The sequence below is a fragment of the Carettochelys insculpta genome, chromosome 15, assembly GCF_033958435.1.
Source record: "Carettochelys insculpta isolate YL-2023 chromosome 15, ASM3395843v1, whole genome shotgun sequence".
Lineage (NCBI taxonomy): Eukaryota > Metazoa > Chordata > Testudines > Carettochelyidae > Carettochelys > Carettochelys insculpta.
In genome coordinates this window covers 23,630,136-23,655,329 of record NC_134151.1, presented here as the reverse complement: position 1 = coordinate 23,655,329, position 25,194 = coordinate 23,630,136, and the positions used below count along the sequence as shown (strand labels likewise).

At 44.1% G+C, this 25,194-nt stretch overlaps 1 protein-coding gene across 1 annotated transcript in view; it reads right to left on the bottom strand.

Annotated features, from left to right (window-relative positions):
• Positions 1 to 25,194, bottom strand: part of ACSL6 (acyl-CoA synthetase long chain family member 6) — a 110,522-nt gene that overhangs the window by 55,158 nt on the left and 30,170 nt on the right. The window contains exon 2 of the mRNA XM_075009307.1: positions 3,549 to 3,769. Within this exon, the coding sequence (XP_074865408.1) occupies positions 3,549 to 3,769 (221 nt within the window). The remainder of the gene's footprint in view (positions 1 to 3,548; positions 3,770 to 25,194) is intronic.

Sequence of the window (25,194 nt, the reverse complement as noted above, 5' to 3'; positions counted from 1 at the left end):
CTACTTCTGAACAACCTTGCAACCATGGACACGTATCTGCCCACAGGCAGACGCAAATATGGGACCTCTAGAGTTTGAGCACCAGCCTCTACAGCAGTGGTGTCCAAAAGCAAGACACGCGATTGCCAATATGCCCCCCATCCCCAGCCACGCACCCTACCTCCCCCACCCCCACCGACAGGCACCCTACCCTCTACCCCCAGTGACTCACCGAAGCCACTGTTGGAGCTGCACCGCCGGAGATGCGCAGCCCTAAGAGCCATGCTGCTGGGGCTGCCCAGCCCCAAGCCATGCAGATGCAGAGCCCAAGCCCCCAAGCCAGCCACGGTGCCTGAGGAGCTGCCTCAGCCCACCAAGCCACATTCACCACAATAGGCTTCCCCATTTGCCATAAGTGGCGAACTGGGAATGTGTTGGACACCGCAGTTCTACGGTTATGACTAAGGTGACCACCTGTCCCATCTGAGCTGGAACTTTCCCTTTTTTTCGCTCCCTAGACAGCACCCTTACTTTTTAAAAAAAAAAATCACACACTAATTATCCTGTATGTTGCAAAGCAGGGACCTGAATTTTAAAGAGACAGCTCCTTAAGCAGCAGGAGCCGTCTGGTTAAAGAGCTGAGTGGAGAGGCTGGAGGAGGCAGGCGGGTTCTTTAAACAGATTGTTTAAACATGCTGTAGCCCGCAGCCCCCAGGGTGATGGGAGGGGCCAGGGGGTCAGGCTGCATGGCTGCTCACATGAAGGACGGAGGAGGCTTTTTCTCAGATATCACGCCCCCGCCACCCCGCACGTGCACACACTGCTGGCACATAGTAGCATTAGGATAGGAAGGGCAGGGCCCTATGGTAGGGAATGGGGGGCAGTCACTCGGGGGGGAAGAGGGGACAGCTGCCGGGGGTTGCACTTAGCTTGGTATCCCACAGGCAGACACAAATGAGCAAGTCTCTGGAGTAAAGGGCAGCTTGACCCAGGCCAGGGGTTAGATGGGCGATCATGGATTTGGAGGACTCCCATGAAGGATGAGGGACAGGGCTCAGGAGGGAGCAGAGGCAGGAAGAAGGGGGCAAGGAAAATGAATCATGGAGGAGGTCTGGTAGGATTGGATTAACTCTTCTGGAGGTCAGGGCTATTAGATCTCATGGGGCCTCCTAGGATCTGGGGTGAGCACAAAAATCAGGTTCAGAATGTGGGAAGGGGGGCTCCAGGCTGGGCCAGAAGTTTGGGGTGTGAGATGGGGTGAGAGGGCTCCAACTAGCAGCACATGCCCTGAGTTAGAGCCTGGGATGAAGGGTTTGGGGTGTGGCAGGAGGGAGGTCCAGGCTGGGGCCCAGGGGTTTGGAGAGTGGTAGGGGGCTCAGCCTGGCTCACTGACGGATGGGGAGCAAGGAGCAAGTGTGCAGGACCCCAGGCCCTTTTTAAATTGCTCAGGCAAGTGTGGCAGGTGGACCCCCACTCCTCTGGGGAAGCTAACCTCCCCCTGCTCCATTCTTTTTGCCTGTGCCTTCCCTCGAAGGCCAGAGTCCCAGACCTCCACCCTTTGAGAGGAGGTGGACAAAGGTGAGCTGATGGGAGAAATAGGGTGGGGGTAGGGAGTCTGGATGCCCCACTTTGCATAGGTGTTAATGGTTTAGAAGGGAAAGAATTTGTTTTACAACACAATAATTCAGGAATTTGGCAGCTATCTGAAAACTGATCAGTACTTATTTAAAAAAAAATCCTGTGTTACTTTACTAATTGATGCATGGTAAACTACAAATGGGAAGAACCTTACCATAAATCCCATTTGTTTATTTGATTTTTCAATTAGAGTTGGATTTCCAGATAAGTGACTTCCATCAATTTTTAACATTTGTTTGGGAGAGGGTATTTGTACTATTAGGCTGCAATCCTTATCTTAATCTAGCTGTGCCCTGAGGAATGGGGGAGATAGCTAGGCCAGGACTGCAGAGGGAGAGAGGAAGAGGTGGCCCAAAGGCAGTAACTAGGAAACAAATGGGCACCATAATTTATCTGCTGTAAGTCTACTGACTCCAGCAGACTTGGGAGCGGGAGTGGTAAATTGGACTAGTAGGTTTCATTCTCTTTTTATACTCCTGCAAAAATATCAAATGGTTTACATTGTTCCAATGTAATGATAAGAACCCAGCCCCAGGACTCCTCCCTGCTCCCAGCCTCCTGCCCTCCTGCACACACACGCACACAGCCCTGACTTCCAGCAGCTCACGCACATACCTCAGCCCTCCCGCACATTCCCCTGGCCTCCTGCTCGAGCTCCTGCACCTCTCTCTTACTACAAGCCCTCACATTACCACTCCACATTGTAGAGGACAACAAGATGAGGACAAGGCAGGAACTTCTATAGCGCAATAACCACTTAATTGTAGGTGTATATTTTTAATTTTTACCTATTTATGTTACAGTTATGCACTGTACCATTTAAATGGGTGCTCAGTCAATTTACGTTATATTGAATGTTTGTGCTGCTTAGTTCTAATGGATTGCCATTGAACTCGCTTAACTCCAAGCAATTTTACCAGGTGTCCTGTTTTTCACATAGGGAAATGTAGTCACCCTAGTTATAGCTAAAAGACAGCTGGTTCTCAGCTACGACTGTAGAGAAGACTCAGTCTCTCTTTTTGGAAGTGGTCTAACTGCCACTCCATAGAACAGTGAGCCACGCCCAGTAGCACACCCAAGCTTCAGAGAGCCAGCTGAAATCCTGGACAAGGCCCCACTTGTAACTGCGCCCATGTGGACTTGAACCTAGGACCTCTAGAGCTTAGTGCATGAGCCGCCACAGTCTGAGCTAAAAACCAGTTGGCTCACAGCTAAGACTATAGAGGAGATTCATTCTTTCTCTGTGGGCTCATCTGCACTAGTCAACTCATTAGCATAATTCTCACCGAGTGAGCTTAAAAGTTGCTAACTTTGAAGCCTCAGCAAGCAGTGTAGCCGCACTCCAGAACTAATGTTTTGGGAGTAAAGGAACTTTGAAGTTGCGTGGGTACTTCGAAGTGGCCGCAGCTACACTGTTTGCTGGTGTTTCGAAGTTAGCAACTTAGAAGTTTGTGTGGTGAGATTATGCTAATGAGGTGCCGCATCTACACATTTCTATACTGATTAATAACGTTTTTACATTCTACAGCGTTACTTTCTTACACTTGCTGAAAGGGTTTTGTTTTGTTTTGTTTTTTTTCATATGACCATAACCAAAATTTTCCTCGGTGTGGATTACATTAGTCAGGTTGGGGGGCTACGTTAATTGCAGGGATGTAAAGTGGGGCCCAATGTAAAAAGTTTGCTCACCACTGGTCTAGAGGCCACTATGTGGGACAGTGAACCACACAGTAAATATGCAAAGTGGGTGTAAAATGGTACCCGTCCGATTCAGTAGCACTTTACAGCCTTTCTGTACGGCATGAATTACTGTATAAGGGACCCAGCAATGAAGACTCTGCCCATGGAATCCAGTTAGTTTTGCCAAGCCTCTGCATTCAGAAGGGTTCATTTTTTTATCCCTTGAAGGGGCTACATAATGCTCATCTTACCTCAACTTCTTCTGACTGCATCGAGAGGTCACATGGTGGCTTCAGTGCCTTTGGCCGGCTAGCGAACCAGTATGTGATCACAGCTGCAGAGGCACCAATGCCAACTAAGGTGGTGGCTGGCAAGCTGCGGAAAAACTGGCTGAAGTCATCAAACTCCGGTAGCCGCAGGCTCCTCAGGATTTCCTGTGCTTGCATCTTTTCCAAGATTGAAAGAACAAATTCTGCAAGACCCAAAAGAAAACCCTCGATTAATACAATAGGATTGACAGACAGGAAATGTAGGCCAAAATGTTTGCCATACTTCTAAGGGAGTGAAGGCAAGGGACGGGCAGCTCTCCCTCTCTTTTATAAATCCATCACTAGGCAGACCCAGAATCAGAGCTGCTACAAAAGAATGGCAAAGAGCATAATTAGTATCACAGCAACAGGAACTGTGTATATTTAGAAGGTTCCATGTTTGAAATATTGTATTGAAAGCTCCCTGGTTCTGCTTGAAACCAGATGCTTACTTACACAGGCAAAGAAACTGAAGCACAGCAGACATCTGACAGCTAGAAGAGACGCTGCTAATGTGTATGGATTTTTTTTTATTTCAATATGCTCAGCGCTGATGATAATCATATGGTAACTGGAAGTGACCGTGTGCACTCTGCAAAAGGGTGTGTTGATTCTGTTATCAAGAGGGCCATTCAGTATTCTACACTTCACAGTCATTATAGAGCAGCAGAGGCTTTTCTTTGTTTAATTACTATAAGACTTTATGGTAGCTATGTAAAGCTGTAGCATTTTCTTGATGAGCCAATATCTTTCAGGATGCCTGTAATTTCTTCTCCTACCTCTAACTCCAGGTATTTCTCACTATAATCCTACTGCTGTGGGCTCCAGATTACTTATTGGCTCTGACTTCACCCTCCACCACCACCATCTGAAAATCTTGAGGTGCATGGAACCCATAATTGTGTTTTATGTGACACAGAGGGTAAGGCTTGTACAGCTGAAGTACCCTACCAGACGTACTCAAATCTAGTCTCTATCTGCCAGTATGTGTAGTGATAGACATTCAGCAGGTGTAAGTCCATGTATTTCTTTGACTTCTCTGGTACAATGCCGACTTACACCAGCTCAGGCCCTGTTGCACATTAGCATTGGTAAGTCTGGTTGTTTTTTCTCCTATGTACAAAGCTGTGACCCTCAGTAAAAAGGACATACCCCTCCTCCCATTTGAAAGGGCTTCCTTACCTCCAACAATCCAGGCCCGATTCCTCTCCCACAGGGAGACAACCAGCAGTAACTCCAGTTGATAGAGCTGCACATGTGTGAGGGAGATTGGTTTGTATTTTGAACATACAAGCAATCACAACTTGTGTTTTAAATAACTGCCTCATATTGATTAAGGTAGGCAAACTCACAAGGCAGACTTTAGCTTTGAAATCATGGGGGTGGAATGCCTCAGGTAAATTAGTTGGGAGGGAAGGTTAACAGTGTCCCTTTAATTTAAGGCTGCACCAGCAGTTGGGCTTTGAGAGACACATCTTTTAGGATAAAGGATGCTGAGCATCCTTTTGTCTCCTGCCCTTTGCCTCCTGCTCAGTCTCTGTAGCTGCGGTGTGGTTGGAACATATTCTGTTTCTGGGGGTGGGGGGAGCAAGTATTTCACAAACAGTGTATGCACTGAAATTATTAGAAAACCATGTATGCTTCTTCCTGTGAGTCACTGCACATGAGGTATTTGAGGTCATGCTCATTGTTCAAGTTTTCTGTTACTTCATCCTCTGGAGACCAGATTTAGCAACATTTAGTAAATAACTTTCATAATAGGTGTGCAGAAAGCTACACATAGAAATAGCTCGACCCCATCTCAGAGAAGGAGCTTGTAGCCTTAGAAACAACAGACCAAGAAGGATGAGGGTTAGGGAACAGGCCCACCAAATGGGGGAAGGGGGAGTGTGAAGGGGTGGACTAAGGGGACAGTTGCCCTGGGGCCCAGTGATTCACAGGGACCCAAGGCTCCTGGCCTCAACCACTGTTACTGTGGCAGCAGCAGTAGCCTTTAAATCCCCACCAGAGCGTGACTGCGTGGCTCTGATGGCAAGGGCTGGCTGGCCCACTTGCAGCCCTTCTGTGCAAGGCCCCACTGGTTCCAGGGGCGTGGAGCAAGGCCCCCCTGACATTTTGCCCAGGTGTCTCCGGAAGCTATAAGTCGCCCTTGCAGGGAAGACGGGATGACAATGAAACAAAATTATACAGTAACAGAGAGGGAGCCGTGCTAGTCTATATAATATCAAAACAAAAAAGCAGTCAAGTAGCACTTTAAAGACTAACAAAATAATTTATTAGGTGAGCTTTCGTGGGATAAGCAGTCTTGCTGGTCATTGTCTAGTGCTTTCCAGCCATCAGAACAGAGTGGAAATGAAGGAGGATGATATGGATTTCTAGGGAGTGCCCCTCTCATGGACAGAGAGTTTGTAAATTTGTCAATAGTCTCTGCACGTCAGATCCCAGACTGAGGCTTTTCAGTTCTCCTACAATAATTAAACACTCTGTATTTCTGCTTGGAACTATCTGCCTATTTAGAAATACATCCCTGGCCTCTGACCACCTTTATAGAGTTCTGATTATTTAATGTAATGTCTAATCACATTAGTCTGGCAATTTAGAGCTGTATTATATCACCACAGCTCTTGCTAGATCAGAGTTTACACTGTAGGGTTACCACATAGAAAGGAGGACACCCCTGAAAGGGAGTGTATCAGTATCTATTATCTCACCTTGTATTAAAGTTTTATAGTATATATAGGACATTAATACAATGCGAGTTGGTAGACACTGATACAGAAACATTCCCTCTCAGCAACAGCCTCTTTTTAGAAGGGTCAAATATGGTAACCCTATTACATTGGAGCAATAAACTGAGATTACATCCTGAAGCATCGATTGTCCTTTATCTCAAAGAGTATTTCTTCAGCAGTACTTTGGCCTTAATTTTAAAACAAACGTGTAAAATTGGCAGATTTTCACCACTGAACCACAAGGGCAGGGGAGCTCATTGCTAAGCAGTTGTTAAGAAGTACAGTTGCACATCTATGCTACTTAAACCTTCAGTCTTAATAAGGTCATTTGGCTAAATTCGCAAATTAATGGCAAGGTAACTAAGAAGGCAATTGAACTTGCTGTCCAATTAAACTGTTGTCTTTGTAATTGTACAACTACTCTCCCAATAAGTTTGTGAACCGTTCTATGCACTTACGCAATCAAGCACGGGACAACAAACTAGAAAAAGGGCTAACGGGGTGAGGAAACAGAGGAGAGCTTTGAAATCGACACAGTTGGGGATGTCTTTTTTGGGGTGCAGCTGTTCCAGGTAGAATGAATTTGTATTGAATATCACAAAACGCTTCTGGAGGGACATCTCAGGGATGAATTAGCAACGAGGTTGAACTTCAGCACTGAAATCATCCCCAACAGCAGTGTTAAGTAGCTGTGTTTCTTAAACTTTTTGAGACCAGGGAACACCAAACAATGCTATTTTTAATGTGAAAGATCTACGAAAGCTTCTTCAGAAAAACTTGTCATTGGACCAAAAAGCCAAACAGCAACGTATTCAGCAAAACCAAAATGAAGTGATTTAATCAGGTGTGATAGCAATGAAAACGTAACGTTGTATCTGGTTTTAATAACAGAAAATCTATACCGTCAGTGTATGATAGGGAAAAAGCATCAGATGCTTGCGTCACACCTGCGAGTTGTTCACAGAACACCAACGTTCTGCAAAACATAGTTTAAAACATACTGTTATAGGGTATATTCCCAACAGTAGGGACAAGTCTTAACTTAGAAACAAAGGGCAGAGCCTCCCCAGTGCAGTCCAGATGTAGGTATGTTGTAGTACTTGTGGCACTTGCTGTACAGAATGGAGAAATTCTGTCTGTCCCTTCAGCCATGCCTCAGGAGAGTGCATTATTATTGCACACGTGGCTGCTTTGTATCCTAATAACAAAGGTTAAGGCTGGAAGGAACCATCAAATCATCTAATCTGACCTTCGAATCAAAGGCCATTAAATTTCACCCAAACAGACCAAAGCCTGGAACTCTTTACCAGCCTGAATCGTTGAGCTGGTCTTTATGTTCCATGTTAGCATGGCGTAATTTGTCTAAAGCGGCTGCATTTTGTAAATTGTGGTTAGCTTAGTTTTCTAAAACCAGTATTCTTTACCTTCCATCAGAAATTTAGCAGGGGAAAGGTATTTGGCTGGGCAGGAATTTGACTCATTTATTCTTGCGTATAATATATTCACATTACATAAAAGCAATGTTAAGTCCATGAGAATGCAAATACAGTAAGCAGAATGCCTTGTTAGTGGCATCGGTTGATGAATGACCCATTATAAAAGTTATAGCAATAATCAGATTCCACAGGACTCTGAGGGGAAATTATTTTAAATTGGGTTCATTACATCTGCTACAGTCAATACTCCAGGGAAAATCCAAATATTATAATCAGTTTAATATAAAAGGTACATTTCTGATTTGAGATTCCTGGTGGTCATTTGAGATCCCATGACCCACAACCCCAATCTCCTGGTTAAATTCCTCTGTGAGCAATTACTTTTTGCCAATCTGAAAGTTCTAGTGTAGCTTCATATAGCTAAAATAAGTGCCTGGGTACTGCAGCAAAAGGTACTTTACAAATATTACGTTCAAAGAGTAGGTTTGAAAGGAAGACAGCCAGTCTCCCTTTACCTCCTGGCTGAAGGGGCTGCATCATGCTAATGATTGCTGCTCCTGTCATCCTCCTCAGAAGGGACCGTATTTCAGGGACAAGTTTAAGAGATTCCTGTTTTTGTGAATTTTGTAGATTTTTCAAATCCTTTGTGATGAAAGGAGTTAAAAGCAATGTTATCAGTTATAAGTCACACTATAAAGCATCTTGAAGGATGCTGCTTCAGTGGAAATAACCACATGGGAAATCAGACCTCTTCATTGTGCATTCCAGTATATTAATCAGCTCAGCCATCTGAACATAAGCAATAGAAGGATTGTCAAATTCTTGCACACACTAACTTGCAGATGCAGTAATATTTTAGGGAGAGTATTGCATAACATTTTCCTGGCTATGCTCATATGCTCATGGTTTAAAAACCATGGGTTGAATGGGGATTTTAGATGTATCATTTGAAAGCACGTTTCTTTCACATCCTCACTAATAAGGAAAAAACATCAGTTTCTCATTTCTTGTATTCAGAATCTATAGTTTCTAGGCTGAGTCATCAACTCCCATTTCTGATTGCATATGAGTTCAGTATTATTGTGATGCAAGCATCTCTGGCTTGGATCTTGCTAATGTTAATCTTGATACTACATCCAAAAGTGGCTTGGCAATGACCCTGTTCTTAAGCAGACCTGCTTCTGAAACACAGCTTCTCTTACAGTGTTGAAATAACTCCATTGCGAGAGCAGCAGCATTTGGACACATGGGAAATGCACTAAGGGATAGCCTGTTGCAGAAAATATACCGTAACTTTCAGACTTGTACCAGGGAAGGGGCTGTGGGGGGTAGCACAAATGCACCCTCTCCATGTCTGGTGTCTCTCTCTCACTGCTGTGCTATGCAGGGGGTGCCTGCATGGTGTGATGGGAGAACCTAAGGCACCCTGGGAGCTATAGTTCCTTGGCTAGCTCCCTGCCTAGAGAATTGGCCCTGGAGCAGGGAAGGGACTACATTTCCCAGTATGTCCTTTGCCTCTAACAACAGGAAACTATGAACATGTCTTAGACCAGGGATCAGCAACTTGTGGGTCTGGAGCTGCATACAACTCTTTATGGACTTCTTTGTAACTCCCAACATTATAATTGCAAAGTAAAAAACAAAAACAAAAAAACCCTTCCCGATTATTTTCAATAAAGTCAACATCTAAAAGCCCAACAATAAACAACTCATATCTAAATCGCAAATGATGTCTCTAAAGTTGGATAACTCCCCTTTTAATATATGCAGTGCATTGCAGGATAAGCTACTGTATCTGTATTTTTATCATGTTGCTAATAAACTCTTGATCAGGAAAAGGAAAAAAGCTTGCAGCATTCCTGCTGTGAAGGACCATGTGCATTTTAAGAAAGGAAATTAAACATGAAGTAAAATTGGCATAATTAAAGTGGAATTGGAATGGCTTCAAAAAGAGGAAAATCCAAGATGAAAACAGAGGATTTCAAACTGAATGGACCCAATCCTTTGCATTTATATCGAGTTCAGCTGGGGTCCCTTTATGTCTCATCTGCAAGGAGAAATTTGCCAACATCAAAAATATGCAACCTCAGAGGCATTTTCTCACAAAACACACTACTTTTGCCAAGCAGTATCCAGATGGAGATGCAAGAAAAAAGCCATGAAGGAGCTGCTACGCAAAGCAGAGCAAAGTAGGAACACATTCACTAAATGGTTGAAATCACCATCGGCCCCTCTGTATATAGGGGCCTCTGGCTGTTGCTGTGTGGTGCAATCTGGCTCTAGAGATGACAACCCCCATGAGGCATTGGAAGGAGAGGGGGCTTTTTGGCTAGGCTGGAAAAAGAAGATGGTGGTCTCCTGTTGCTGGAGTGTTAAGGAGGATTGCACAGACTGCTTCAGGGCAAGTGTGAAGTTTTCTCCCAGCCAGGAACTGCTTTAGGGAGCTGCAGCCTGCTAATGAGAGGCCCTGCAGGGAAGGAACTTTATCTGTGTGTGTTAAAGTGCTGCAGTGGACAGCTCCAAGTCAGAGGGGCTGGTCGGTTTGTTACTTTAGGTGGACTGACAGGAACCCTCATCAAGCTGTCTGCAATCCAATGGAACAACAGCCGCGTGCCAAGGCAAGCAAGCAACTGGAACTTGGATAATTAAAGAGCGTACACTCTGGGGTGGGAGAACTGATGGCAGTGGACATGCCAGTTATGTTTCATTCATTTCTGTGTACATTAATTGATTTTATTCAGGTTTAGTCTGTACTCCTGTTTCCTTAAGTTGTTATGTAAAAGTGTGTGTTAATTCTAATTTTGTCTATTAGATATATACAATTTATAATTGCTGTTTGTCAGTTAAACCCAGATTATAACTGGAATAAGTTGCCTGGGCGGTTTCCAAAGGCACACCATTAAGTGTGTACAGGGGCCAGCCAGGTGGAGGCACTGCCATTTTACAGAACTTTAGAAATCAGGAGTAGAAAGGGGATTTCCAACTATCCAACATCACCACTGGGACACTCAGGATCTCCCTCAATATTAAACCTATCAGGTGCACAAGCACACAACTGAGTGCTACCTGCTTCGGAATAACCCAGGGAGGAAAGAAAAGGGATTACATCACTAAATAGCATAACTGTGGCTAGTTTTGTGGCTACTCAAGAGATCGTGAAATAAGGAAAGCTGTTCACAGATGGTGAATATATAAAAGGTGCTTTATCAAAGTTATCAGAGCAGCTGTACAAAGAGTTCAAAAACAAAAACTAAATTGTTCAGAATCTAGTGTCCTCCAGAGGTTCAGGAGTGAAAGTCAGAAATAGAATATGTAAAAATACAAAAAATATGGGTTGACATATTTATTTATTAAGGACCATCTTGTATTCACGTGCATTGTGGCTCTTGAATTATTGATTTATTTTACCAAATTAAAAAAAGGTTCTTGCTAGAAAAAGTGGCTCTTCTTGTTATTTTGTTGCTGACCCCTGTCTTAGACACTGCTGTGAACTTACTGTCATGAAGAAAAGTTTGTAAATTAAAATCTGTCATTACTCGTAGCCTATATATAGCCTTAACTGAAAAACTCTGACAACAAAGATGGGAATGCTTGGAATATTGGTTTTTTTCACTTTTAATATTAAAGCCAGATCTCAGAAGGTAATTTCTACAAAACCTTTATCGTTGTATAATTTTTAGTATGTCATAACAAAACCATTTTATCACTGTTTTCACTCAATTTTTTCATTACCCTTTTTTATGAACACTCATTGCATGACTATTTTGAACTTCTTTGTATCTAAAATAATTGCAGTCCATGTTTAAAAAAAAGTACACACATCCCCACCAAAATTCCTGCGTATGGCCATGACTTTGCTTATTCTGGGCTGACCACACAAGAACACGGTGATGGCCTGCCTGTATGCTGGAGACAGGTGATCTGTCCTCTGGAAGATCCTCCACTTTTGTTCATACAACTAGGACAAACAGGGCTTGAACCTCTCACGTGCCTTTGTCCCTGTTAAAGGCTCCATGTTCTCACAATGAGATCAAATTGATGTTAGAAATGCTCCTCCATGATTCCATTTTGTCCCGTTGCGTTGCCTGCACTTGGCACACTTTCATGGAACAGATTCCAGTCACTTAACCATAGGATGACCATCCATCCTGGTTTTGGCTGGGACAAAATGGTTTTAAGGCAACGGTGCTTTTTGTTTTTGTTTTTTTTTTTAAGCCAGTTGTCCCATATTTTCAGCTCCAGCGCTCCCCCTGCTTGGCAGACGCAGTCAGAGAGCTGCAGCAGTCGCCTGTTGTGGCTGGCAGAAGAATGCTGGGCAGGCTGTGGCCAACAGGTGGCGCTGTCAAGCCGGGCTCAGACAGCTCCACAGCCAGTCAGAGGAGAGGCTGCCTGTGTACGATAAAGGGTTAGGCTGGGGGGGGGTCACCCCTCCCCATGTGCACCCTAAAGCAGCATTTCTCAACGGGGATGGGGGCTGAGGAGTCTGCCAGCCCTTTCAGGCTGTGGGGCTGAAGCCCCAGTCCCTGGCATGGCCCCTCTGCCCCCCACTGAAGCTGAGTTGCAGAGCTGAATGCCCAACTTGGTGACCCCACAGGGCTGAGGACAGGAACTGAGGGCTGAAAGCCCTGATCCCTGGCTTGCCAGTCCCCCCAGGCTGAAGACCTGCCGCCCAGTGCACCATTCCTTCCCACCCTCCAGGCTGGACCCCCCCAATCCCCAGCATGCTCCTCCCGCTAAGCTGCAGCCCTGATCCCTGATATTCCCCCTCTCTCCTGCCAATGCAATTGGGAGCTGCAGGACTGAATGCCTGAGCCCTGGTGACCCCTGTGTGCCCCTCCCAACAACTTCAGTGCTGGCTCAGGGACAGACCCACTCCTCCTCTCTTCCTGCCTCTGCCCTGCTTCCAGCCCCTTTTCTCACATAACCCGTAAGAGCTGCAGGGGTGGGGGACCCAGCTCTATAGCTGCCAGAGCCCTCAGAGAACAGGGGCTACAGGGGAGCCCTCCTGGCATACTCTAGGTACCCTGTCCCTGCCCTCAGGCTCTCCCCTGCCCACACACAATCTCTAGCTATGTCTGTCTGCCCACAGCCCCAGTTACCTGCTCCCTGCACCCTGATCTAACCCCTGGCCGCATATAGCCCCATGCTACCTTCTGTCTGTCCCCTGAGCCATTTCCTGCATACATCCTAAGCTACCCCAGCCTGCACCCTGAACTAGCTGCCTATATGCACCCAGTCCCCAGTATCCTTCCCTAAACCCTGATCTGCGGGCGCACATCACCCTAGCTAGCTCCTGCCCATACACAGCCCCTAGCTGCTACCCCTTCCATACCCTGAGCTACTCCTCCCTGCACCCTGAGCTGTTTTCAAACTTTCTGAGCTGAACCTCCCACCACTGCCACCAGAGCCAAGACAGGCTGGTGACCTGCTGGCATGAATGGGGTGGAGGTGGCACTGTCTCCCTATCCTGCCATATGGAGCTGGCTTCAGCCTGCTGGGCCCTGCCCCAAAACAGAAGTCATACTGCACCTATACCTGAGCCCTCTCCCTCAGCCCAGACCCTCATGGCCCCCCTCCCCTGCTGGGCCCTGGAGCTTTGAAAGTATTTTGGGACCAGGGCCTCTCACAGGTCCAGAGAGGCTGGGGCCACTCCCAGCTTCTGGTGGTCCCCATCGGTTGGCCCTGGTTGGGGGAGAGTTCCACATAGTTCTGACTGATTGCCATTGAACTCACTTGAATTTGAGCAGTTTTATCAGGTGTCCCATATTCATCATAGGAAAATACGGTTAGCCTACTTACCACTGATGATTATAGTAAACAAAAGTTTTCTGGTGTGTGACTACTGCAATAAACCCCCACTAAGCATCCAGAAGTGCTGGCAAATTCTGTCTGCCTCTCCTCCACCCTTCAGGAATGCAATGCTCTTAAAAGTTTTCATAGTCTGCTATACTGGTAGATAGAATTTATTTTATGTTGAAGCCGAGGCTTCAGAGTGATTAAGCCTAATGTCCCAAGCATTTGCAGGTTTAGGATGAAGATGCCTTCTGCAGTAGCGCACATTTACTCTCCATTCCTAGATGGGTCAGTGGCTTGAATTACCTGTGGTAATAGCTAATAGTCCCTTCAATTACTCTAAAATTCCAAATGTTCAGTACTTGAACTCAGTACAGGAAAAAGCTGTTGAATAGGGCAGGGGGATAGTTAGAGCCCTGCATGGATACAAAATTTGTATCCACATTCATATCTGCAAAAATAAACCAAGGATAGCTGCATTAACATCCATGGGTGCAGAGACCCAGAGACATCCCATTCATAGGAGGAACTGAGGCTCCCGCTCCAGGCCCTGTGCTTTTGGGGCCCCCATGGTGGCTGCCCAAACCATCCTATGGATGGGAGGGATGGGGGGATTACCTGGAGCTGAAGGTTGGGGGTGGCGGAGGTAGCAGGGGTCATCTGCCCTTCCCGTACCACCTCGCACTCTCCGTGCAGGTGTTGTGAGTGGCAGCCTGCTCTGCCCTGCTGAGCTGTGCCACCTTCCCAGCCCACACTTAGAGCAACCCATACTCGCCTCTAGTTTACACCATGGCTCTAAACCACCAAACATTGCCCCCTCCCCCCCGAAACTTGGAGGCCACAAAGATAGCATAAAGCTATTTCCAGTCTTGTATTGATCATAGCTTGAACAGAGGATCTGCCTTCTAGTTTACATAAGTTATTAATAAAAATGCAGAATATAAGCTACACGATTAATTTCTATTTAACATCAGATGCTCATCTGAAACTGAGTGATCTTACACTGGTCTAAACATTGACTCCATTGAAGTCAATGGAGGTCATGGGTACAACAGCAGTGTGAGTAAATAATTGTTCCATGGTGTGTGTCTATGATGCAATTCACATTTCACTGAATGTCAAATTTGGTTATATGATGACTATTACTTCATAGGTTTAATAGCTATTCTGGGGGCCGGAAGCCCCAGGGAGTGTAAATTTTAGTCTCCTGCAAGTCTAGCATCCCAGTAAAACTCCTCAGCAGCCTATCCACATCCAGGCATGTAAGAGTATCTGAAATCACATAACTATTTTCTGTGGTTCACTAAAGGCTGTTAGTTACAGTTATGAACTAGCAAATATAACCATGTGCTTATTTGAATAGAATGGCCTGTGGGCTACACTCCTTTTAAAGCAGTGTTTCTGAAACTTTTTGAGACCACAGAACACCTAAGAACATTTTCTTCAAAAAAAAAACCAAAAAAAACAAAAAAAACAAAAACAGGAACACACACAGCAAAACCAAAATGAAGTAATTTAATTAGGTATCATAGCAACAAAACAGTAACATTGCATCTGAATTTAATAACAGAAAATATGTACCACCAGTGTATTTTTCTAAATACTCGCTGCATTCCTGTGAGTTGTTCTGCAGAACATAGTTTAAGAAACACCATTTTAAAAATTCCTAACACTTGCCCAGATTCTGTAGCACGTCACTATCTTCAACCATAGTAAATCAGACTCCCATTGCCCTAGAATACTTGCTGAAAAAGCCACATTCTTTAGAAAGGCAGTCCTTAAACAGCAACACTGATTGTTGTAACTTTGTATTTGAATTGACAGAGACGGCAAAACAAAGCTTACTGGACCCAAAACATCTCAGTCTAAAAGGTCAGAAGTAAGGGCACATCACAATGAAATATGAGTCTGCAGTATTAGCCTTTTGAACTTGTAAAGTGTCATCTTAACACCCCTTTGCTAAGTATTCATTGTCCCAACTTCCTCAGCCCCCAAACTCTTGCTTGGGCTTCTGGTTACATTATTACAACTCCGCTGACCTCAGCAGCACCACAGCCAGGTACCAATGAACACAATTTTGGCAATTTCAGTTTGCTCTCGTTGCCCAGCCCTGTGACACAAATGGAAGAAAAAAAAAAAGTCTTCCTGTACGTATCTTTCTTTACACTTTAATTAGCGCAAATTAAAAGTTACTAGTTAGCCTAATTAACACTGAGTACAAGAGTAGAAGATCTTATTTTAGACCTAGTACATTAGACTGTAGCTTTTTCCTCCAGAATAATTAAAATCAAATATGCCACATATAATAGAAATTAAATGATTTCCATTAGACTGTATACAATTTGACATTCAACAGGAAGCTGTCTAGTTATGTGGTTACTTATTTTTAACTCCCTGGCACTGGTATTTGGGGTTTCCCCATGCTGAACATGAACAATAAGCACAATTGTGTGCTTGATACAAGAATTCCACATTGCTTAGGGATTAACACAAGTTTTTCTAGTCAAAAGTTTATGTACTGCAAAAAAGAGAAAAGACTTTTTCTTTACTATTTTATGCTGTTTGCTAGATTTCTGGCCTCCAATGAGGTTTCTAGGATATTTTGTTTCCCCCAAGCAGTGTCTGAGACATTCCAGTGTAGACTTTCCGTAGTTTGAGCATAGGGACTTTCTCTGCCCAGCACCAAATCAAAGTTTAGTTACTTACTTGGTCCATGTGAGGATTCTAAGATTCTCACACAAACACACTCTTTAATTCAGGAGTCTCTGTTCCCTTCTTTCCCTTAACAGGAGCAGCTATCACCGCAGCACTGAAATGACAGGCAACCACCTTCCAGATGGGAAAATAATTCCACGCTAGTTGCCAGGAGTCAACAGCACAATGCAAACCTCACCCTTTAAGAGACCAGCTGGATCAACTGCTTCCTACTTCCAGTTCCCTCTAGATGCCTGTGTCACAAGACCCCTCTCAAAACCACTGCTTCCTTGTGACAGAGCATTGTGCTCACCCTCCCGGATCTGATTCAAAGCCCAATGAAAGCAATGAAAACTTTTCAATGGGCTTTGTGGCAGATCCAAAATCTTTTGGAAGGTGGGCAGACTTATTTGCAAAGCCATGCACCCCCCCCCATATGGGGCATAACCCAGGAAATGAACAATCAGCTTTGATGTAGTTGAATTGTTATTTATATGACCCTTTAAGGGAGGCTTGCGAATTATAAATTACAGTGGGTATTCTCATGTGCATGAGACTGGGGACAAGACTATTGCTTTGGTCAGACCTGTCCCATCCACAGGGCAGTGTGGGGTGGATACTCCAGACCCCATGACCTGGGCGGTGGGGGGGCCCAGTAGCTACCCCAACCATCCTATGGAGAAAAGGAAGGAGGATTACCTGGGGCAAGATACAGGCAATGGCAGAAACAGTGGGGGTTTACCTCCCTTCCCAGCCATCTGTGGAGAAACAAAGCTGAGTGGGCCAGGAAGGTGTGGTAGAGCAGAGCAGGCTACTGCTTGTGCTGCATGGTGAGGAGGTCAAGGGGAGGCAACTCTCTGCGGCTGCCACCGTCCATCACCCCGCCCTGCCCCAGGTAATCCCCAGCCACGCTGGTCAGGGAGAAGGCAAAAGGGCAGGGACAGGGACCAGGATGGGGGGGAGGCACATGGGGCATATAATGATAAAACAAAGGAAGAAAGTTGCTTTTGGAGTATGACCAAGATAAATCTTTTGCAATATTTGAGGTATTAATATTTCCCAGGGGCCCAGAAGGCTCATCATTTGGTATTGGTGCCTCACTGCTCTCAGGACCAGAAATTAATAGAATTTGACAATTGACATCCTCCCGCCACCTGAAGTTTGTTACAGGTTCACAGTCAAAATTCTGTTTTGCTCTCTCTCTTTTTATTACAATAATTATTATGAATTCATAGGCTGTCGTCTCCTAAGGTCTGGATTCCTTCACTGGAATTACTGTAGATCAACAGTCCCTCAACAGCATTTAATAATATTGTTTGTTATGAGAACTGCTTTCCCACTGAGTGTTTTCACAAGATACGTAATTATATTGTGCTGGGGAATTAGTTGTGTCAGACACCACTGGATCCTTTTTCCACATCTTTAAATGGTCTGATTCTGAAAGCATTTCCATAAAGACACAGGGTGCTTCCACTGCTGCCCTATGGTATAAAAATTCTGTTAGAAAAGTATTCACTAGATATTTGAAGACTTGTTATCCTTTATTACAACTGATATTTATTTCTCTGAGACTCATGCAGAAGTGTTGCTGCGGCATTTCAAACAGGCCCAGAACTCTAGCTGCTGACGCTCCCAAAGTAGCAGCAGTGACGGCCAGAGCTCCAGGCCCCTTTGAAACACCAGGCCTGGGGATAACTACCCCCATTGCACCCACCCACTATCGGTGGGCCTGCCTTAGCCAGTGGCCTCTGGGAGAGGGTTCTCATTTTTGGATTGCAAGCACCGCTCTGCAGCCTGGGGGCAGGCATCTAACTCCGAGGTTCAAGGCTTAGGAGATGCCCCTTTTGTTAGCATCTCATTGGCTAGGTTAGGTGGCTCTCTGTCTAGTTTGCTGGCTTTTGCGCATCCCATTCTTTGGCCTATATTTTCCCATGCATCACACAGACACCCTAGGAACTTAACTCCGTTTCCCTTGATCCAATTTTTCCAGTGATTTTCCAGGAGCCTGAAAGTTAAGGGTCCCCTTGTAGATCTGGACCCTAAGTCCTTTTACATTTGCATGTGGACACAAACTTCAATGGGATTTAGGCAACTAATTTCTCAAGGCTCCTTTAAAAAATCCCAGCTTTGTTCTATTTCCTGAAACACCAACAAGCAGTGTAGCCACTAAGGGATGGAATTATCATTTAGTTTCCCGCTCAATGCCAGTCATCAACTGGTATAAAATTCTCTATGTAGTCATTTAGTGTATACAAATCTATTGTATTTTGCCCACTGCTGGCAAATAAGGAGAAACAGAAGTGGTTAATTAAAATACCTGATGTAGTATGGGGAAAAAAATCCCACTTGCATATCAACAGATGCTCAGATACAATCACCTACATGGCCATACTGTTATCTGATTAACCTTCACTTTAGGCATCATATTTAGACAATTAGCAAATTGCATTTTGACTGGTCAATGACTCGTCCTTTTGGGACACTCCAAAACTCAAAGTACAACCCTGGAGCCCCCACACTTACCACTGTGATATCATAAGAACATGTTTTGTACAACGCATGCTTTGTGAGGGATCATATTTTGAAAAGGTAGCCATCACCTGACAGATAGTTGTTAACGGCTCACCAATCCACTATCCCAGAGGCTTGCGTGAGAAGGCATTTTGCCCACATGGCATACGTCACCCACATAATAGCCATGATTGTTCTAGCATCGGGAAAAAAGTATAAGAAAGGGAGAGTGATATCATCACTTGACTTCTCCCTCCTTCCATACCCCTTTCTCAAAACCTGGAAGACCTTATTGGGAAAAAAAAAAGACTAAACTGGGGGGGAAGGATGTCTAGTCTGCCTATTGAGGAACTGTGACCTGTTTGTATCACGTGTTGGAATGAGATAACAGCTTGTTTCAAATCTTGCTTTAGTCTGTTAAAGTTAGAATTTAGACTGCATTTCAATTTTATTTCCTAGGTAACCAACTTTGATCTCCACACCAGTAACTTATAAACCTTGAAAACCTGACTCTGGAGCTAATAAATGTTTTCAGTTTTACCTAAAACAGTGAGTTTTGGTGGAAATGAATGGGGACGCTCAGCTCAGAAGACAAAGTCTGGTATACGTCCACTTTCTTTCTGAAGAAGTGATAAGTGAAGAAATGAACTTGCACTGGTCGAGTAAGTGTAAGGTGCTTCGTTGTTGGAGTGCAAAGCTGGGGAGCTGGTGTGGGACTGGCTTGAGCCTTTTATTGATGGGTCATGATTGCCTGTGAGATTATTCATGTAACTAAGGGCAGGTCTCCACTTTGGGCAGTGTAGCTGAAATTGACATAATTAGATTTACTTCCCACAGTGTCTTCACTGCAGTGCGTTAGCAGGAAACACTCTCCCATCAGCCCTCCTTGCACTTTTTACTGAGGAGGAACAAGAGTCAACAGAAAGATTGGCAGTTGATTTATCATGTCCACACTAGATGTGATAAATCAACACCTGCAGGAAGGATCGCAGCCCATCAGTCTAACCCGCAGAAGACAAGCCCTCACTTGGTTGTGTTCCTCGCCTTTGGATGTCTCTGTAAGTGCAGTGCTTATCAGAGGCTTAGTATTTAGCTTTCACAGTGTGAGCAGTAGCTGAGGTTGATGAGGACAGAGTGCTCAGCAGTCCACAGTCCTGGCTGCACCTTGGGAACCCTGTCCCACCTTTTTACTCCATGCAATTTGCATCCTGCTTATCTAGACTCAGCCATATTTTTAAATACTCTTTTGGGAACCGTGTTCATCACTCAGATTCAGAGGATATCAATTATGGCCTCATACCTGCAAAGAATTCATACATGCTTAATTTTATGCACTGCGAGTGGCCTCATTGATTGCAGTTGGAATATTCACAGTGCATAAAGTTAAGCACATGCCAGCATGCAGTCTTGGCAAGATCTGAGACTAATATAGTTCTTATAGGACTTAAAAGAAAGCACTAATGCTGCTTGAGTCTGGAGCTGGGATACTTCTAGGAGACAGTAAAGAGGGATAAAAATGAAAATAAAGCTCAGAATTGAAGTTTCTTGTTTTGATTAATATACAGTAAAGTGAAGCTTTAAACAATATGAGAATCTGCCACACATGACCAAGGGGGAATTTAGAACCACATGGTTTTGCAGATTCACACAGAAGTGGTGGGGAGGGGTGAGTAAAGCAACCAACAATGGAAATGGACACAGCAGCTGGAATGGCTTTAAAACAGTGGTTCTTAACCGGGGGTGCACGCACCCCCTGGGGGTGTGTGATGCCCTTTCTGGGAGTGCAAGATATGCCAGATTTTTTAGAAGACAAATCATCTAAAACACAAATTAAGCACAGGCACGAAAGCACAACTGCTCTGTTTAAGCAAACCTATGTATTTATTAACATTATACATTTTTAATTATTACTGTAATATACAACCAAAAATTTTCAATTTTTTAAGCTAATTGTAGTGAAATTGTCTCGCTACAAAATACAATGTACTGTCACATTGTGGGGTATTTCTTGAAGCATGCGCAAATGATGATGTGGAAGCGCAGCAGCTTTGTTTGAATTCAGTTAGCCGCTAGCTGTTAGTCCATTGGTTACAGTTTACTTCCACAGCAAAACTCTGCAACAGCTCTGGGTAGTACTTGCATATTTTTGTATGCTGCCTGTACTATTATTTGTGGTGAGTAATAACAAAACTATTTAATATGCATTTAAAAGTGTATAGGCCCCGCCATCTCCATTTTTGATAAGAGGTGTGAGAACATATTTGAATTTTGATAAAGGGTGTGAGAACATATTTTGAGACCCACAGGGCTGCAGGCTGCAGTAAAGGTTAAGAATCACTGCTTTAAAATATCAAGCAGCAGCAAGCAAGGAATATAGAAGAATCCTGTGAATTAGAAGGAGAGGCATAAAACCAGCTAAAGTTTTAAATCATTAGTACTGTAAAAACTCAGCCCACTCTTTTCCCTTTAGGGATTAAACCAGGTGAATCTGTTAAGCTGTCTTCATGCCTAGAAGACATTAAAGAACTAGCTTTCAACAGATGATAAGCCTCTTTAGCATGAAGCTTTTTGGTGCTTGCAGAGCTGGATCTCAGTTCTGCAAACCTTGAACTGAATTATTGGAATTCAGAAAGTAAAAGCAGAACTCTGCTGAAACAACCTGTTCTCTTCCTCTGCCCCGGTTCCCAGCATTCTGCATTGCATCCTTTGATTCTGGCATGGTGACCTAAGAGGACCTAACCTCAGAAGAAAAGCTCAGTTCCAATCTCTCTGAGCAAGAGGTGGTGTTCATACTGAGTAAGCCTTCCAATTTTTCTCATGATCTTTAGTTATCTTTTGGAGGGAGGAGGAAAATAGATCAAGCAGTTAGTTCCACTAGGCCAAATTTATCCCTGGTTTCAATAAATTTGGCCCGCTCGTGTACATGGGCTTATCTGGATGAGTAAAGAAAGCAAGATTTGACCCCAAAACAGAGGAAGAACTCTTTTGTAGTGAAGAGGAATGAATCAGGAAGATTATATGGATGTATTTTCCACATGTACAACATTCGACATTATCAACATTATACTATTTGAGACAGAATGGGGGTCATGATCGTGATCAGTGCTCTTGGAGGTAGTTTTATTCCACTGAAACATTAATCAATATAATTTATTTAGCACTAAATTTTCCCAGACCCACGAGTCTAAACACGTGTCAGTATTCAGCGTGCTGACCACGACAAATCCGATTGCAGCTAATAGAGGCTAAAAGTGCTCTGCACTTAAAAATAAACTAGGCCATTAATGCATAATACAATTGTTGCACAGAATTATAAGCCACCCTAAAAGTGCTGCTCTGTTAATGTGGAAGCCTCATTAACTTGTCAGCTGTGCTGCTCACTACTTGAACATTTTGCTAAGAAGGTGGGACAATGCCAAAGGAAATACACAAACCAAAGATGTGGATCTCTGTGCAACCCATAAGGCCTCTGCCCAGCTGCACTGAGAGATGTAGTTATGCAACTGAAAGTCCTTTCTTATATATATAGGAAATATATATATAAACAAATAAAGAACCTGAATATCCTAGAGGCACCAATTGTAATGAAAAGTCCATGAATACCTTACCATACACATCTTAGAGGAATGTTTCCCAATCACACCTAAAACCCAAATATACTATATCAATTATTTGCCATGCTGAATGATTAAAAACTTTTAATGGCAGTATAGAAGTCTTACTGTTTTGACACTTATACCAGTTCCTGGAGAACCACAGTATGGGCCTTTAGCTGATATGAATCCGGGAATCTTCCCTTACCTCAGACCAATGACAATTTAGGGATTTAGGCTCATTATATTTTATGTATTCAGTTGTTCATTTCAAAATCCATCATGAACATGTCCTGTTTTTCTCCCCCTCCCCGCTCCCTGAATGCAATCAACAAGTGGTTGACAGATGTACATTAATTTCACAACCAAATACAACAAAAGCACAGAGGAGTTGGTGACTCATCTTAGAAAGAAAATGTGATTTGTATGCTCAGTTAAACCACTACTGAAGACCTGGATAAGGAAGGTGAAGGACATGTTTATTTCATCTACAGCTTCATGAGCTAAGGAGGAAAGGTCAGATCTTCCGTTCTGATCCATTAGCTAGGCACTTCTATTTGTTAGCATTATGAAGACATTTTCTTAATATAAAGGTCAATGTATCGCTTTTAATACTCAGGAATTATTAACATATTTAAACAGAAGTATACTAGAGCTAACACAAGAATACATTAAAAGGTCCTCTGTGGCTGACAGGTCAAACACCTTAGACTGGGGATAGTTTATTGCTGCCTTTACCAAGTCTGATAAATACAATAAAACATCACAAATCAACCGTTTTTTTTAAAGAAAGTAAAATTCATATAATGGCTCGGCCACTCTTCTTAATCCAGTCCACTAATTCCACAGTGCCCTCCAATATGGCGAATGGCTATAACTAGACATCAATTTGTGAACAACTGCTCAGCAAGTTCCAGTGTCTTTCCTAAGGATCCTGTGTATACTACAGAAATACTGAAGTGAGAAGACCTTTGTCACGTTTTAACTGACTTGCAACCATACAAGGTCATGAGGGGACATCTGTGTGTTTTAACCAAACCCTTTATCTTGTTATGTATGTGTAACACCAACAGACCTGGGTTTCCGGCACCAAGGATAAAACCTGCAAGCATAGGGTCTAAAGCCCTGCACTCTACTATGTGAGCTACAGGCCAGCTGGCTCTCAACTAAGGCTTTAGAGCAGAGACTTCACACATCCCAGATGAGGTCTCAGTACCTCTGGTACTACATGCTTCCCTGGGCTGAGGAAGTGCATCTCGAGTGTCTGAGACCTTCCAGCAGTTCTTCCTGGCCAATGTACCAGTTGTAACGCTGGCAACTTGGGTCAGTCGACGTTACATATGCAATGCACCTGGGGCTAAAGTCACAATGGCTACGTCTACACGTGAAGCCAACATCGAAATAGCTTATTTCGATGTAGCAACATCGAAATAGGCTATTTCGATGAGTAATGTCTACACGTCCTCCAGGGCTGGCAACGTCGATGTTCAACTTCGACGTTGCGTGGCACCACATCAAAATAGGCGCTGCGAGGGAACGTCTACATGCCAAAGTAGCACACATCGAAATAAGGGTGCCAGGCACAGCTGCAGACAGGGTCACAGGGCGGACTCAACAGCAAGCCGCTCCCTTAAAGGGCCCCTCCCAGACACAGTTGCACTAAACAACACAAGATACACAGAGCCGACAACTGGTTGCAGACCCTGTGCCTGCAGCATGGATCCCCAGCTGCCGCAGCAGCAGCCAGAAGCCCTGGGCTAAGGGCTGCTGCCCACGGTGACCATAGAGCCCCGCAGGGGCTGGAGAGAGAGCATCTCTCAACCCCTCAGCTGATGGCCGCCATGACGGACCCCACTATTTCGAAGTTGCGGGATGCGCAATGACTACACGGTCCCTACTTCGACGTTGAACGTCGAAGTAGGGCGCTATTCCTATCCCCTCATGGGGTTAGCGACTTCGACGTCTCGCTGCCTAACGTCGAAGTTAACTTTGAAATAGCGCCCGGCGCGTGTAGCCATGACGGACGCTATTTCGAAGTTAGTGCCGCTACTTCAAAGTAGCGTGCACGTGTAGACACGGCTAATATGAGCATCTTAAATAAAGTCTAAGGTCCTGCACAAAGCAAACCAATTATGGTGTATAAGTTTCTTAGAGCTGAGCTACTGGCTCCTTCAGTAAAGGAAAGAGGGAAGTGAGAGGTCATAAGTGATAATACTATATGGAGCAAAATAACTGTTAAAATGCTTCTTCCAGATAAGTGAACAGCATTGTGATTGGCAGTGCTTTCTAGCACCACACTCTGTCCAGACTGTGCAAGATCCTTCCATACCATATATCAAATTTGTTCACCATAGAGAAATTGGGCTACCTCTCTCAATGTCCTCAACTCCTACTGACTTTGAAGTTAATAAAATTTGACAACTAGTAATTGTTAGAAACCTCTAACTGATCTCAGATAGCTTTTCTATTCAGAAAAATGTCACTATATTTTTAAAGCAAGTAGTTTCTTTTTTTGTCAACAAAACCAATAATAAGTAGACCATTAGTTACAGCAACAATTGTTCCATCAGTGAATAAACTGGAACGGAAAATAAGTGAGTAACCAGCTATTGTGTTCAGTTCATACAGGAGCTTTTCAGCAGAAACCTTGCATAACCAAGCAGTCATTTATCCAGCCTTGCTGAGATAAGAGGATACTATCAAGTCTGACAGAGCCTATCATATCAAATCTCCAGAAATGCACAGAATTTACTGAGCTTCCAGAAAACAACGTTCTTTTCATAAGCGCTATTTACCTTTCCCTTCACTTTTTAACACTTCCCAATTTAAA